At 39.8% G+C, this 17,313-nt stretch overlaps 2 protein-coding genes across 2 annotated transcripts; both read right to left on the bottom strand.

The window, feature by feature from the left end:
• Window positions 1–386: 386 nt before the first annotated feature.
• On the bottom strand, window positions 387–2,534 carry bsx (brain-specific homeobox; the record flags this gene model as incomplete). The annotated part of the gene is made up of 3 exons (XM_080041753.1): window positions 387–629; window positions 1,333–1,523; window positions 2,291–2,534. 3 exons carry the CDS (start codon window positions 2,532–2,534, stop codon window positions 387–389), a joined length of 678 nt encoding a protein of 225 aa, XP_079897879.1.
• Window positions 2,535–5,529: 2,995 nt separating this feature from the next.
• Window positions 5,530–15,614, bottom strand: lim2.1 (lens intrinsic membrane protein 2.1; the record flags this gene model as incomplete). Its single annotated transcript, XM_080041619.1, has 4 exons — window positions 5,530–5,591; window positions 7,332–7,466; window positions 8,317–8,466; window positions 15,440–15,614. 4 exons carry the CDS (start codon window positions 15,612–15,614, stop codon window positions 5,530–5,532), a joined length of 522 nt encoding a protein of 173 aa, XP_079897745.1.
• Between the last annotated feature and the right edge of the window lie 1,699 nt (window positions 15,615–17,313).

The following is a 17,313-nucleotide window of genomic DNA, read 5'->3' as shown; positions in this document are numbered from 1 at the left end:
CCTGTAAATGAAGAGGATATTAATGCGACCTTTCAAAATAAAACAAATGTCTATGCTTTAAATAATATTATTAGGCTTATAATAATAGGGCCTCATAACCCTATATATTTTGTGTCTCGAATTTTCATTGCCTAAAGCCTACATAGAGGAAACAAGGCAGTTGTAAAAGATAAGATAAAAAAAAGTTTTTCTCAACAAAATAAAAATAAATGGACCCCTTATTATTATTATTATTATTATTATTATTATTATTATTATTATTATTATTATTATTATTATTATTATTATTATTATTATTATTATGAAATGAAAGAAAGTCGCTGTTATTTACAACATATTGACAGTGTAGCCTATAGCCTAGAAGTGGCATCGCCGCAGCAGCCCTACTATAGTAGATGGTCCGGTGAGCAAATGTCATGGTCCTCGATATCCACATCGTCTTCGTTCTCTTCCTCCAGCATGTACGCGTCCGCCGCGTCCAGTCCGTGTTTGTGTTCCTCCGCGCTCTTGTCGCTCTCGCTGCCGTTGTCCGCGGATCTGTCCGTCTCTCCGGGAGGCTTCCGGTCGTCCGTCGCTTTCCTCAACTGCTTCTTGTGCTTCATCCGCCGGTTCTGAAACCACGTTTTTACCTACAAATGGAAGAATGCAAGGAAATTGATATTCATTTCTGTATTGGCTATAAAACATTATCCTGGGTCCTAAATAGGGTGAACATTGGCAAAGTGAGACAGTTTCGGAAAGGTCATGTTTGATGTCCGTATGCACTATCTACTTAATCTCATATTTAACAACAAAATATAGCCTAGGTTGTCTTTTACCAATAGCCTAGGCCTAGTAAAAAATAGTAAAAGTTTAAATGGGAAAATGCGGATGCAATTAGAATAGAGATTATAGCCTACTATTATTGAATGTGCTTATTTAATAGGCCATTATAATTATTTTGAAATATCAGTTATTTCATAGAAAGTAGGCCTATCTCAATGTAGCCTATGATTTTATAGGCCTATACGACTGACACATATCAGTTCCTAATGTATAAAACAGCCAAGTGTAGCCAAAATGTATTGCTCTTAGCCTAAAGGCCTATTAACGTGCTCTGCTGTGCTCTGTATAGCCTAATTGATAGATCTAAATATGTGGTGATTTATTATATTTTTAAATGATGAGCCTATGTCAATATCTGGATTGATCGCCAATCTTCCTTGAGTTGTGGTTGGAACCAAGACATAATACAACCAGCTCTAAACTTTACGGTGCTTTGAGGTGCGTGCATGTGTATTTGTGTGTGCGTGTGTTTGTGTACGTGTGCGTGTGTGTGTGTAGGCTACACACCTGCGTCTCGGACAGACTGAGCGCCGTGGCCAGCTCCACTCTCTCGGGTGTGGACAGATAACGTTGGACCTCAAACCGCTTCTCCAGTCCGGACAGCTGTGAGTCAGAGAACACCGTGCGCGCCTTCCTCCGTCTGCAGTGTTTGCCTGGCAACTCTGCGTGGTGCTGGAACAAGGCCGGCATCTGCATCCCTACAAACAGGTGGCATAATCACACATATAGTCATTAGAGACGATCAACAAACACAAACTGAAAAGAAAAAGTCTTTAAATAGCCAACTCAACTAAGTTCACTGTATTGGAGTCAATAAGCTTTTTCTGATTTATACAGTAGCCTATCAACTCATTGTATTTCGTTTCATTTAGATTTGATAGGGACTGATACAACTAAACATCTCCAATGCAGCATACATCATCACATCATTTAGGTCTATTGCTTCTGCTAATTTCCAATGCCCTTCCCATAAAGGCTTTAAACAGTCATAGTAATAACTATCCTACATGATTGTTTATAAGGCTATAGTCAGCCTCAATATTTAGACTACAGAATTATCAGGCGAAACCAGGACTAATTTCTTTTTAAAAGTTGGATTAAAAATTACGTTAAGATAAGTAAGCCTATAGCCTGGGCTAATGTCAATTTTCCAACAATTTTGAATTAATTGAATACAGCAAAATATAACTTAATTATCCTGAACAAATGTTGAAACGTTGGAGATTAGAGTTTTGTTATCTTTTCCCTCCGTTATGTCTGCGAGGGGATTGATTTATCACTGCAAATTCCCAAAGTCACTTGTGTTAATCAATAAATATTAAGAATGGATTTCCAATTTAAATAGGCCTAGGCAAAAATGTTTTTTTTTTCTTATTATTATTATTTTTATCATAGAGTTAAGAGACTTCAGCAGCATCATTCTATAGTAAGTATGAATGTGCTGTGTATTGCCTCCCAGTCTTACCGGAGGTGAAGAAGTACTGGTGGTGCTCTGGCTTGTGCAGAGGATGGTGCGGATGAGGCGCCAGGATCGGGGTTGGCATCAGCGGGTATCCGTACTCCAGGAGGGGCATCCGGGAGGCCAGTGAGCTGCAGAACGGCGAGGGCATGACTTCTCTCAGCGGCTTGGGTTTGTGCAATAAGATGTCCTCAATGAAGAACGACGTGGACCGCTGCGAGGGCGCCACAGATACGTAGTTTAAACTCATGATGTTTTTTTTGTTTTTTTTTGTTGGGCTGCGTTATTTCTCCTTGCCTTTTCAAACCTCTTCCCGCCACGTCTTCGGGCTCAAATGCAGCCCCACTGTCCTGTGTGAGAGTGATGATCAGTGAAGGAGCATCACATTGGTAGCAGTGGGAGGACACATTTTCCATCAAGGATTTATCCACAGAGAGGGTAGCGGATTTGGGAGAAAATTGATTTGTGCATCGGCCAATTAGAGGTCCGTATGGGCGGAGGGGAGATGTGGTGTGTAGGGGGCGGGGCATCGCTCTGACTGGCTGAGACGAGGCTGCACGCTGAAAATAAAGCAAACCGATTCCAGACAAGCAGCGCACCTGTGACCGCGTCTCACTTAATTTGAATGGCAAGTGGATATCCGACCGACCAACAATCAATCTAGGCAGTGCTTATGTGGTCGCCCATAGCAACCACGATGGTTTTGCCCTGATGATCTCTAGCATACCCCTCCCCCCTCCAAAAAAAGTAAATAAAAAATAATTAAAAATATAAATTGCTTACATAGGCCTATATATATATATTTTTTTTTTTACTATAGCTTTCTCTATAGCCTAGATCTGCATAATATCGCTAATAGAGAGATAGCCTCTAGGCTACTCTACTTGTTTGGTTGAAAACATTCAATTGATTCATTTTCTTTGACGTTTTACATTAGGTCTATTGGAAGGAACAAAGAGCCATCTTCCAAGGCTTAGGCCTACATGTAACTTAAACACAATGTTTGAAACTGTTTAATAGGCCTATTGCATTTGATAGTAGGCCTATCCTTGGTTAATCTGAGCATTAACAAAGGCATATAGAACAATGTATAGCCTAGGTCTATGGCATTAGCCAAATAATGTGAGTTTGTCATGTCGTTTTTTGGTGTTTTTGTTGAAGTGTAGACATGGTGTGGAAGTCGCATATAGGCTTATTTGCGCGTATCTACACATTCATCTATTTCAACCGCAGTCTAACATAATCGTTAATTAATTATCACTGTGAAAAAATACGAGATACATGCATGGGCCATTGTCATTATATCAAATGTTCCACTAGGTCTATGTCTCTCATGCATTCCATGGCGAGGATGGACTTCTAAACAAAACTTTAGATTGACTCGTCTTGAAACTTTAACATGCGACCACATCATGTTTATAATTGTCTTAAGAAATCACTTGGAATAACTCCCGCACTTCTTCCTTCACGTTAGACCAGTGTCACAGGAGAATTGTTCTGCTGCAGGTCCATCTAGTAATTTCGCCCAAATTGGCTGTAATTGTCGGTATTAAAATCTGGGAGAGTACAAGTGCCGCTCCTGTGCCCAATTGCCAAAAGAGAGCGGTGCGCTATAATTTGTTGATACGGTGTTGTCATCACATTTCCAATCAGACCGCTTAATGTGAAAGTGTCTTAATGTAGGCAGAATTCACGCTGCAATGCTATTAGGCAATTAAGGTAGATGTTAGAGCGGAAGTTGTAATCCTCGGGCTGAGGGGGGACAGGATGGAGGGAGAACAAAAATGAATCAGTGGGAATCAGTGGCGCTGAGAAAGTGTTGTTCTTCTACATTATGCTCAAACAATGCAAATGAGCGTAGGTTGGTTGCAAATCAAAGATCTTTGGGCATCGTGGGGACTGAAGAAGAACTCAGTGATAATTCTCCCATCCATCCGTGACTAAAACTGCTGCAAAATGTGCACAATCTTTAAAAATGTCATTACGTCCTTATTCTAAATTAGATATTTTGCCATCTATAGGCTACTAATGTTTCCATCAAGAATCAACGGAGACAAATGAAAACAATTAAACAAAAAAGAACAACAAGATTTATGGAGTCAAAATGATAACAACCCAATTTTTTTCTTTCAATGTAAGCCAAAGTAAAGACCTCTTTGAAAGTCAGAGCAGATGGACGTAACCCCACTGCACCTGGCTGAGCGCACCAGGATAACAAGTTGCTTTTAGGGGGAAATTAGAAAGTAAATGAAACAAATGCTGATGAAATCGTCTTATGGAGCCGTTCCACAGGCGCGGTTAAGCGGCTTTCTGTGGCCATTTCATTAAGTAAAAAAATAGCCGGTCAGGCAGTGCGTCACTCCGTTAAGTGCCGCGTTTGGATGAGAGGTTTGCACGGTGCACTGGCTAATAGGCCTATACTAGGCTTATGGTTTTCAAAGCAGCTCTCAGTGTGTAGGCCAACTGGCCATCACGGCGAGGTAAAACGTTTAATTACTAATAATGAATGAATGATTCAATACGAGCATTAGTCTTTTGCTTTGACTCGATTCCCTTTTTTCGACTCTTTTTTTATGCAAAGGAACATTTGCTTATGCTTTTTCATTAGGCCTAGACATCAAATAAGACTTCATTACAAACCATTATGGGGAAAAAACGTTACAATTAGGATAATTTATTGAAATATGCATTCAGTCTTAATTTATTATTACCCTATAGTGACTTATTAATTATTATTGTCTATATTTATTTATTTATTTATTTATTTATTTATTTATTTATTTATTTATTTATTTATTTATTTATTTATTTATTTATTTATTTATTTATTTATTTATTTATTTATTTATTTATTTATACTTTTTTGTTGTTGCAAATCTACGTTTCATGTTTTTTTTTTTCAAGCATACAGTGGATTTTGTGGGACAGATGAATAACTCGCTATGATTCTGGAGACTCAGCAGCATTATGAAACAGTGCGGTGAGCCCGAATGGATCACTATGGTGACAAAAAGCCCGCTGGTCAGCCTCTAATGGGCACATCAATAGCAGATTATGAAATTACGCAAATCAATTGAATGGAATATAGGCTATGCACAGTGTATGTAGATGAAAATGAAGAGTCATATTTTATTGAAATCATTTGAAACTTGATGTTTTTTTGTCGTTCATGTTCCATCCATCGTCGGTGCAGCTCTCACGATCAGAATCCACGTCTCGTCTCTCTGGATGACGCTTCCGGTCTTCTAATGAGAGTTACCGCTCCTGGGGCATTCATGCATCCGATAAGCACACAAATAGAATATACCTGAAATCGAAGAGAGATCAGGTCTGTGTTAGAACTTAGCCTACATGCAATTTAAAATGAATTCATGAAATGTACTTTGGATACAAGGATAAACCTTGTGTGTGTGATTTAGTGATTCTTGTTGGGAACGTGGGAGCTTTTGTTAAAATTCATTTATGGGCTTTCAGTGGGTTTTAACGAAACAATTTTCATTAAATAAAATCGAAATGCTGAATTTGCTTCCATTTTCGTCGATGATATTGTCACGTGAGTCTGTGGTGCAGCAGTATTGACTGAGGTACCAACCTAACTGATTAGGACGCATGAAGGCCCTCTACTTTGTTGAAAAAACGTTACAGTAATCTATACAGAATAGACACTTATATGTGGCCGGATTATATATATATATATATAGCCTATATAAAACCAAACTAAACAGGAATACAAACATTGCAGAGTCTGCTTAAGGTCCTTTAGTTAATTATGAGTAACTCTATAAGTAATTTTGCTGATATTTTCTGTCAGGGTTTAACAGTACAAACTCATAGTATTTTTTCAGTATATGGATACCGTTTCTTTCCAAACCATTTTCACATTCAGTATAGTGAAAAGCCTGCTGAACAGCAGGTAGTGCACAGCATGCTGGGGGATTCAGCGATGAGCACTTACTACAAGCATCACTTACTGATAATGTCACATCATTGATCCAGCTGCTCGGCTTAACTCATGTATGTTTGGCCTGTTTGTGCTCAGGGAGGGAGTTGTTGTATTGTGTAATACAACACTAATACTACCCTCAGTGATTAAAGAAGTATTCACATCCTTCACTTGAATAACAGTACGGATACCAAACTGTAAAATTACTCTAATACAAGTAAAAGTCATGCATTGAAAACGTTACCTTATGTAAGTACAATCATGAAAATGTACTTCAAGTATTGAAAGTGAATGTACTCAAAGCAGACATGCTGTTCTACTTTACGAGATTATTATTAGGCCTACTCATGCATCCTTTTTAAGAAAAGCTGTAACCATGACATTTTTGGTATATTTGCGTACAATGACCATTATCAAAATAGTCAATAGAAAGTTATATCTAAAAATCAACTAATCTTTCATATGTGCTTGTAGGCCTATACAGTGTTGTGTAGTATTCTATATTTTAAACTCTTCATTTGTCTAGTGTGCAAAAATCTTAATTAGTAAAGTAACTGGTAACTTAATTTATCACATACTGTACTATGGTGGAGTAAAAAGTACAATATAGGACAAGTACAAGTGCCTCAAACTTGTACTAAAGTGCAGTACTAGAGAAAATGTATTTAGTTACATTCCACCTATAGTACATACAGTATGAATGCCATTAACTGGGTATGCAGGTACTAGGTGTGACCATAGGTAGAGGTGATTATTATTTCATGTGATATATTACATTTGATCTGATATTGTTCACAAACAGTCATACATATAAGTATTTTGAGTATTTTGAGCCTGTTTCTAGCCATGACTTCATAAAACAGGTGTTTTTAGCTATTCAGTGAGTGCATCAATTGTTCCTGGAACTCATTCAAGGTTATAGCTTGAAAAGACGTTAACATTTAGCAAAAAAACAAAACAATAACCGCTAAACTTCACTGAATTTCAGAGTGAACACACCATGAGTGGAATATACTCACAGATGATGGAATTTAATGGCACATTTTGTGACAAGAGAAGAAACCCAATGATGAAAACATTTTCTTTGTTGTGTTGCATGCTTACCTGAAAAAAAGGTGAGCACCACTGACACCCAACCAATGATATAGGACCAGGAGAACCTCCAGTTTCCATAGCGCTTCCCATAGTAGTTAATAGTCACACCAGTGTACACTGACATCGCTAGAAACACTAAAAAGCCTGCAGGAAATAAATGAAAATGAAGAAGTGGTTACAGAAGAGCACATAATTAAATTAGCCTACTAAAAGGTGGAGTCAGTTATTCTGGAGAATGCTTGCTGTCAAAATTACTTTGCTGTGCGCGGAGAAGAATCCAGTGTCATTAAACAGCCAAGGCTCTGTAAACAGCCATGTTGCTAGCTATGGCCCCCCTTTGTTAACATACCAGTTTTCAGAGTCTAGGCTGGGTTTATTGATACCCAATTTTGTTCCCCCTGTGCACACACTGTACGGACAGGTAGCAGATCTTGAGTAAACATTGACAACAAGTGGTTTCCAGAATTGCTGACTCTACCTTTAAAAAACAGTATTCCATTTGGCAAAAAGAGTTAAAAAAAAACTTTTATAAACATAACTGTGCTTTGTTATGACATTGCCCTGCCAGTGGAATCATTAATAAGGTATTCATTATTATTTTTATGTTTTTCAAAAATCTGCTGTAGGCCTCTTAGAATCTTATGTGGTTACATTCCATTAAAGCTGGGGAGGAGGATTTGGGGAGAAAATGGCAGTTGGGATAGAGATTCGAATCCAAATACCTCAACCGCTCCACTTGTTCTCATTGGTCCCTCCCCTTTGGTCCCTCCCTGACACGCTCTACACCAACAACGTCATGCCAAAGTGAATGGACAGTCCCAACAGTCAATAAGAACAGAGAATTGGAGCCTCGCTCTGATTGGTCAAAGTGTACAGCTCATGTTAACTTTGACCAATCAGAAATCACATACCCCAGCTTTAAGATACAAATCAAATGCAAATTTCAGCTTAGCATCAGAGCAACAAAGAACAAGGACAATGGAGTTGAACTTACATGAGATGAAAAACAATATGCCTGCAGCAAAGGTTTTGTCAAACCTGTCGAAGGAGGAGTAATGGATGAAGGCCATGATGCCGATGATGATGCCAATGAAGCAGGCCAAAAGAGAGAGGATCATGAGGGCGCGGGTGGCGTCTAAGTGGGCTGTGGACAAGGTCAAAGGTCAATAGGAGTCACTGGTGGGTTGGTCAATGCATGTCAAAAGAGGCCAATGACATCTGACATGTGACTGTTCTGTTAACAAGCCAATCACATGGACAATAGTGTGCATCTTAGAGAAAAAAAAACAACCTTATTACTTTTCCGCGAACAAAAAGCAAATCTTTGGGAGGATAGGCTATTTGAGGCGAGACACGACTGGCAAAGACATAGTTTTTCAAGCACTTTTAAATTTAATTTAATGATTTTTGTCTATTTTGCTTCCATAACACGTCTTCTTTGATAGGCTACCACAGTGGTTCTCAATTATTTTCTGTCATGCCCCCCCTAGGGGACAGAAATTTGTTCGCGCCCCCCCTAAATTGAAATACTGTTTATTTATGTATCTGTATAAAACCACTGTATGAGTTTCTGGCATGAGCATTCTGCATACAATCACCTTATTATCAAATTATATGTTAGATTACAAAATTAGCTGAGATAACTTCTGCAGCAACTTAATAAAAACATGTAAGTTCAGTTTATTAGCTCAATTTGTAACATTTAAACAAAACTGCTCAGTCTGTGTGAATCTCAGGACAGAGAAACAAGAGCAAATGATTAACTGAGGTTTGCATTTCATTCAAACAATGTTTAAACTGTAAACATAGTTAAGGTGGTGCTTTTTTATTATTATAGGCCAATATGCCTTCTGTGATGCGATAACCTATACTTAATTAATGTTATTATTAGTGTACTTGCTTGATTTCTTTTTAAATAGCATACAGAGACACTTGGAGACACATGTGGACGTTTATTTACTGCAAATCGCGGCCTTTCGCGCAGTAATGACCATACACAACCACACACATCGCGCTCGCTTGGTCAGTTGAAAATCAAGGCCACCCGCGCCCCCCCCCCCCGACAACTTACGGCGCCCCCCTGGGCGCCGTGAGTTGAAACTTTCATTTCAGCACTAGGCGGCTATGTAAATAACTATGAGCATTAAATAAATGTTGCGTCTCAGGTGCCGAGGACAGGAGCTAGGATTACCCGCAATGCCACAACCGAACCAGAGCATAAGAGAGATGACAGCGAGAGCGATCACAGCGGGGCAGAGGAATAAAGTCTGAGGTAAACACATCAGAGTTCGGTCTATTTGTACTACTGTTCATTTGCAATGAAGAAAAGTGTTTTATTCAATGCGTTTTTATTTTCGTAAATTATTTTAATAAATAAAATTAATTTCCTTTTAAAAACAAGATCTGGTCTTCAAATATTTTTTCCAAATATGAGTTTTGAAAAACGGGGGGTCGTCTTATAATCAGGGTCGTCTTATATTCGGACCAATACGGTATATGTATTATGTGTGCTGTGTTAGAGTGTAATTTTGTGTCATTTTGGTTGGTGGTGTGCCCCAGGATTTTGTAGATGTAAAAGTGTGCCGCAGCACACTGGTTGAAAATCACTGCTATAGGCCAGTGGTTTTCAAACGGTGGGGGGGCGCGGGGTGTTTCAAAAATATGTTTCAATTTGTAAAATAATTAAAATATCTTTCAAAACACACAGAGATTTAGAAATGTGTTCTCTGAGGGGGGGCTCACTCTCTCACACTTTGAAAACCCCTGCTATAGGCTATAATGAAAGAAGGCTGTTTCCAAAATCTGTTCTGTAAATACGTTGGAAACTAATATGTTTGTGAAAAAAGATGAACAAATAAAACTCTATACTTTGATAGAGGGTATGCTCTCAAAGTTAGTTTTTTCAGGTAACACTATTTCGACAGGTCTGTCACTTTAAGAACATACATTGTAGCATAGTTAATTTGAAACTTCGTGGCATGACAAACTAACCTGTGTGGGTTTTATTTATCTCCCCCAGATTGGTCAGTTTATCGAGACCTCACTTTCTAAATATATGATTGGTTAAGGGGGCGGGACTTATAAAAGCCGAGTAAAGCCGCCGGAGCAGGCTTGGAGTCAGGAGGACTGAGACTGTTTGGAGAGTGTGTGTTTCGCCGAATGTGGCCACCAAAATAAGCCAAGCACGGACATTCCCTGTCAGCTGAGCAGCCGTACTCAGTTGGGAGAAGTAGGCTATGTTGTATTGCTAGAAAAGTGTTGAAGTTCATAAAGCGTATTGAGAGCTAATATCAAAGGTGCTAGTTTGCTGCTTAGCTGGCAGTTAGCATCCTGGCAAACACTTCAGTCATGGACATTGAGAACTGCAAGGAGCCCTACCTCTTATATGTCCATGAGCCCTACCAAACATCGCACAAGGGAACTAAAATGTACGGGAACAGAGGGAAACCAAACGTTTCCTTTCATCATTGCGTTTGGGACAAGAATGGACTTTTTTACTTTACCATCCCCTTAAGCAAGGGAGTTTTCGTGTTGGCGCCACTGGGACTGAGAGTGTGAGCCGACTTCGGACATAAGAGTGACATCGGACTCTTCGATTCTTGAGTCATCGACCAGTGTCTTGCTCGGTGCACTAAGTGAAGATACTACTGACAATTCAGGTAAAACACTCCTCACTATCAAGCTGCTATCAGGCCTTCAACTTCGGGTTTATTGCCAACTTGCATTTTATTTTCTGAGTAGGCCCACAATTTCATGTTTATTGCACTTAAGTATGCTAGTCCATTGATATGCAAATTATTTATTTAGTGTCATTAGGGCTACAGGCATTTGCTTGTCGTCTTGACATGGCAATGTGTTATTTTTGAGTGCGACCTATTAAAAGGGTAATTCCCTGTAATTTCCTTTATTTTGTGATATAAAAAGTGTTAAAACTGAGTCAGATTTAAAAAGGTTTTTCCTGCATATTCATTTTGGAGGCTGCTGCCACCGCCGATGTCCAGGCCGCCACCACTTGGAATAAAATCAATGTCGACAAAAACTAACATTCTATAATCATTCCACTACTTCACCACATTTTCTTATTAACATACAGTGACCGTAGATGTTCAGTGCGACGCTGTCCCAGAATAGAAGCAAAGGAAGAAAAGTCTAATCTTTACTTTATCCATACATTTCTTGATGACATTTCCTCCTCCAAGAAGATGCATGTGTCAGGCGATGCCCTGATACCTGAGCAGGTGAATATTGTTTCTTTTGCATTTCTTAAAGGGGTTGCCTAAATTAGCATTGCATCCTATCAGTGTAATTGCAAACAGTAGGCTATTGCATGTATGGCTCGTACAATCAGTTATTAATTAAAAGAAGTTTGCGAGGAGGGCAGTCGATCATTAATCTAGACTTTTAATTAAGTTAACTATCGCTTACGACATGATTTACGCTTCTATATCACAGTAATGGGCGTTATTCAGCCTGATGCAATGCACGGCAAAACTAATAATGCATCTTACAGACGAGATTCTGTGATTTGGTTTATGTATCCTGTCTGAAAAAGTATTGCTGCTCAGTCTCAAGTAATGGGCCGTTAGCAGAGAGGACCTGAGTGCAGGGTATGACGAGGAGGAGTCAAGGCGAGGAATACTTGATTCAGCTACAGTGTAATTAAAGCTGCAGTTGATAATTTCAGCCGTTGGGATCCCAACGGCTGTTTTCCCAACGCTCTACCTGCTGTAGCTCCTCCCTCTGAACGACAGCTACGCGCGTTCATGTGAATTCAGTTACATTGACAGGAGACAAACACCATGTCCGATTCCGAGGTGATTAAACATTAGTAATGATAACTACATACGTACATATTGAGCATACATTTTAATCACAGACATACCATGTATGTTAGCTTAAAATCATTGTAAGTGTGCTGGTAGGCCTAACAAAAGTAGCTGTAACAGCCAGGCAAGATAGCAAACTAATTGTAACAGAGCGGAGAGGTGTGTGTGTATCTCCTACTATCTGCTCCTGCTCTGACCGCAGCTGGGAGGGGCTGCTCGGGCAGTGTTGCCAACTTAGCGATTTTGTCGCTATATTTAGCTACTTTTCAGCCCCCCTGGCGACTTTTTTTTCAAAACAGCGACAGGCGACAAATCTAGCTTTTTTTCTGGTGTAATTGGTGACTTTTTCGCCGAAGCAAATATCACTTTTAACGCTTCTCAACGAGCAGCGGGAGCCTCCTGGCCCGTCCCCCGTCACAGAGCACTGACAGACGGCCCGGTCCTCGCGCAGCAGCCCCTCCCAGCTGCGGTCAGAGCAGGAGATACACCTCTCAGCTCGGGGCTGCTGCGCGAGGAGCGGGCTGCGTGTCAGTGCTCCCGCTGCTCGTTGAGAAGAGATGATACTTGCTTTGGCGAAAAAAGTCACCAATAACACCAGAAAAAAAAGCTAGATTTGTCGCTTGTCGCTGTTTTGAAGAAAAAAAAGTCGCCAGGGGGGCTGAAAAGTCACTAAATATAGCGACAAAATCGCTTTGAGTTGGCAACACTGACAGGACGAGGGCTATTATGGGGCCAGCGGCAGGCAGAGGAAGGGGACGAGGTCGCGGTCGGAGAGGTCTTGATGTGATAGGGCAAGAAGACATGGCCGGTGTACTTTTTTTCAAGCTCTCTCCGTCTCCCTTTCAGCAGTTAACTTTTCAACATTCGTCTTTCCTCGTTTTTTTGCTGTCTTAGCGGTGTTAGTTGTTAGTATCCTGGGAATGGTAAATTGAGGGTTCGTTTGTGAAGACATTGCTCCTTCCTGTCCGCTGTAGTAGCCTTGTACCAAACAGTAGGCTATTGTCAGACTGCTAGGGTCGTGAATCGCTCACGCAACTGACGCATCAACGTCGTTGCCAAGGTCCCACAGCCAATAAGAACGGAGAATCTGACCTCGCTCTGATTGGTCAAAATTAACATGAGCGGTGGCAATTTTGGGGGGCAGCACACAGAGGCAGGGGGGAGCTAAGTGATAAAAAAATATTTTCAGACCACTTCACCTACATATAGCCTAGCTGAATGGCTATTATGACAGTTTTGCCAAATATTACAGTAAAAAAACTCTCAACTGCAGCTTTAAGCGTGTATTAGAGGAAAGCCGAATTTTACGTGATTATAACATCACCATTTCATTCATCTTCCCAGTTCTAATAAACACAGAGCCAGTGGTTTGACCCGCAATGGCTGTAAAAATTCATCTGGTTCAGACACAACGAGGAAGGAGCTTCAGCGGTCTTTTGGCAGCTTATCTAGTGCTTGCATTAATTAATTTCTCCCCAGGATTATTCACGTATATGAATATAATTTTAATGCAGGAATTGTGTAAGTCTTTTATCTCTTGACAGGGTGAAGACACTGCTGTACAACAGACTGAAGGAGAGACCTTTGGCTTTGGATGTGTATTACAAGGAGTGTATGAGTACTGATGTTGTGACGTTTAAAGTTTTCATTTGTATCTAGTGAACTGTTTTAAAATCACACACACAAAACAACTTTGCTGTTTTAAAGGGATAGTTCACATTTAGTCACTTTAACTGTAAATAAGTATATTTTTATTTTTGTTGTATTGTATTTAAAGAACCACTTGAACACATTTAAATAAAATATACTTACTGAACTATGCATTTTGTAATTTTCTCAAGTTGTTAAAAACCTAATTGATTAGCCTGAATTATCTGAAATTATGGTTAATAATTAGCATGAAATTTAAATGTTGTGAAAATTACCAATCCAAAAACATTCTCCACAAACGCACAACCACTATATTTTGTGCCAGGAAAAACACTCAAAGGGAAGGCCTACTTACCTGTTTTGTTTTTCTATTGCAATAGTTAATGGGGGAAAAATGCTAGGCATATTGAATGTTTTCGTTGCACTGAACGTAAAAAATAATATTAAAGAAGTAAACAATATCTTACTCAGGTTTTATTAAGTGAATAATCAATATCGTTTCACACACATACTTGAGTTGTTTAATTTCGTCTTCGTATGTAGTAATTTAAAAATATAATCATGTTCACTTGCAGTGTCTCACCTTCACAACTGCTTTTCTGGATTGAGTTAAAACTCAGTGAAAAGGAGCCAACATACTGTAGTTCTTCTACCATATAAATGCTTTATCTTCAAGAAAATACCATACTGTTTTTTTTACAGTACGCAGGCTACTAGGGATATAACGATGCATAGGCAGTTAAAAATATTTTTTTCTGTTAAGATTTAAATCGATGAGATGAGAAATGAATCACGATGCTGATGTAATCTCCTTTGCTTGTTGGATGGCCTGTCACCTGTGCGCGCGCTGCAGAGAGGAGAGCAGAGTATACATAATAATAGCGGACGAGGGATGGGGAGGTGCGCTGACGCACAGCCAAGGCCAATGTTTGTTTTATTAGCTTCAGTTAGCTTAAAGAGTCGTTAGGTAACAGACGGTAACATCTTGAACTACATCTTTTATTGTAACAACCTACCATGCAACGCCAGGTCTCCACAGCACTATATCCACTAGATATAGATGCAGGGACATTGCCAATGGACCTGCACCAACTCATGCCTATTATTTGCATAGTTTGTCTTTTGCAGTTATACCCTTTTGAAATTTCAGTCATAGATTGTCTCTAATCTTATTCTGTATAAAAAAAATTGTGAGAAAATTGTATCGTGAACCCAGAATCGTGAATTGTATCGAATCGTGAGTTGAGTGAATCGTTACATACCTACAGGCTACACATTATGGGTGTAATTCACAGCGTAAACTGTGATATGTGGAAAAGAGAGACATTAAATAAAACATTGAAGCTACTGGGATTTAGCCCAGCAAGACCTCCAAATTCAAATAAGCCAGAGAAAATAATAGCTATAACCATGTCCATGTCAAGCTTGTCTGCTAGCTATCTTTCCAGACGTTTTCAAGTAAGGATAAAGAAATGACTAGCCCACAATTGTACAGAAAACATAATTAAAATTATCATATGCAAATAGCCTTTCTTAAAAAAGTAGAATATTTAGCTCCACCAGGTGGGAGTAACTCAGCCAATTAAATGGTTCCTGTTTTTAACCTACATGAGCCCTTCCTCGGCTATAGGCGACACTTACCAATGCTGTCGCTGTGTGGGAAGCATTTTCCCGGCATGCAGTAGCGCCACAGGCCCTGGTGCATGTAGTTGCTGGACTGCCGATACTGCATCCAATAATCGGTTGCCGTGGAAACGATCAGGAGGATGTTCCCCACACCCGCGCAGAACAAGCCTCCACCCATAAAGCTGTACATCCTGCACCTGCAAACCGACGGACACACACACACACACACACACACACACACACACACACACACACACACACACACACACACACACACACACACACACACACACACACACACACACACACACACAATCAGAGGAACATAAGGTCACTTAGCATCAGCGGTCAGTGGCCACCTCACACATACACTTCAGAGAGAGAGGGTCTAAGTGTCAGTAATTGCCTTGTAATGAACATATTTCCACTGGATTGAGCTGTGGGGTCGCCTGTGTGTGTATGCTCCACTTTGTTCTCTAGGAGATCAGTCCCCAAGTGCACACACTCACACACACAGGTCCAGCCTCCATCGCTTTGATACTTGATACATCTATTGCTCATTGTTCCACCTGGATGCAATATCCCGCTGCTATCCTCTCTTTCTAACATGGACAGCCGCCATGGATTTTTCTTCTTTTTTTGAGGGGAAAGGATGATAGAATGATATATCCTGTTATGTCTGAAACCTGATCGGGACGCAAGTGAAGGGCTTTGTGTATTCATTGAAGAGCTCTGTATATTTCATATTTCCCCTTTGAGCATCCTCTTTGGCAACTTCCAACATCTGTCACACTTTTTAAAAATCAATATGATCCCCACTCCGAGCACGCCAAACAAATGAAAATTGTATCAGAATGGCAGTGCTCCATGGCGTAGTAGACAGTTCTAATCTTTTTATTATAATAGAAGCCGGATTTGTTTGTTTTCCTTCTTCTTAGGCCTAGGTTAAGACCGGCACCCACCCAAAACTCAACCTTTTCCCCAGAAATTCTTAAACTCTCACTTCTAATATATCTACCAAAATTCTGAGAAAATTGACCGACCTACATGTGGAGAAAGACTGTGCACGTTCAATCAGTTCCCCCCTTATTCCCCTAGTAAATACATACTTACATTTCTCTAACATTGTTTTAATTTTTTTTTTCACTGCCAAGAAATCCCAATAGGACACAAGATTTGAATGTCTTTTCGTCGGCCACACTTGCAGTTACATGAACACCTAACATTTTCATATCTGCACATTTGGAACCTTATAGGCTGCAGTGAAAATGTCAATACAATGTTGAAGTTAGACAAAAACAAATCCATACATATTCTGAGACAGCCAAGGCTAAAATTGTCAACAGTTGTAGAGAAGCTGGAGTTGGAGCTGTGTCTCCAAATAGTTGAATAGCACAGAGAAATAAAAAACAAATCAAAACACAAATAAGTAAATTAACCAAGTTAGTTACAAAATTCAACATCATATGATCTTACCTTAATCAACACCTTTTGTGTAGACGCTTAAATGAAGACAGGGTTTCCTAACAAAATACAACAAGACCCTATAATGTCAAGGCAGATTTCCAGCTGGCTAATAGCACTAACGTTTGACTAGGGGTGAATAGGGAGAAAGTGGAGCTAGCACAAACACAGCATTGAGACAATAGGCCAGGCCCACCGCCGGCCAATCAGCACACACCAGTTTTGTGGTTTGGGAATCTGCTGAAAAAACAGAAATGACCAAAGCTTGGCAAGCTCAAGCAATACTGATGACTGCATGGTTTTAATTGAAAGTAGAGGGCTGAACAGGCTTTAGTGGAGGGCAAGCCAGCCAGGCATTCAAACAGAGTCGTTGGCAACTCTGCTTCTGATTCTTTAGTCAAATTTTTAAAAGCAAACATTGTTTG

Source organism: Ammodytes marinus (genome assembly GCF_949987685.1).
Source record: "Ammodytes marinus genome assembly, chromosome: 14".
NCBI classification, from domain to species: domain Eukaryota; kingdom Metazoa; phylum Chordata; class Actinopteri; order Uranoscopiformes; family Ammodytidae; genus Ammodytes; species Ammodytes marinus.
This window is presented reverse-complemented; position numbering and strand designations above follow the sequence as displayed.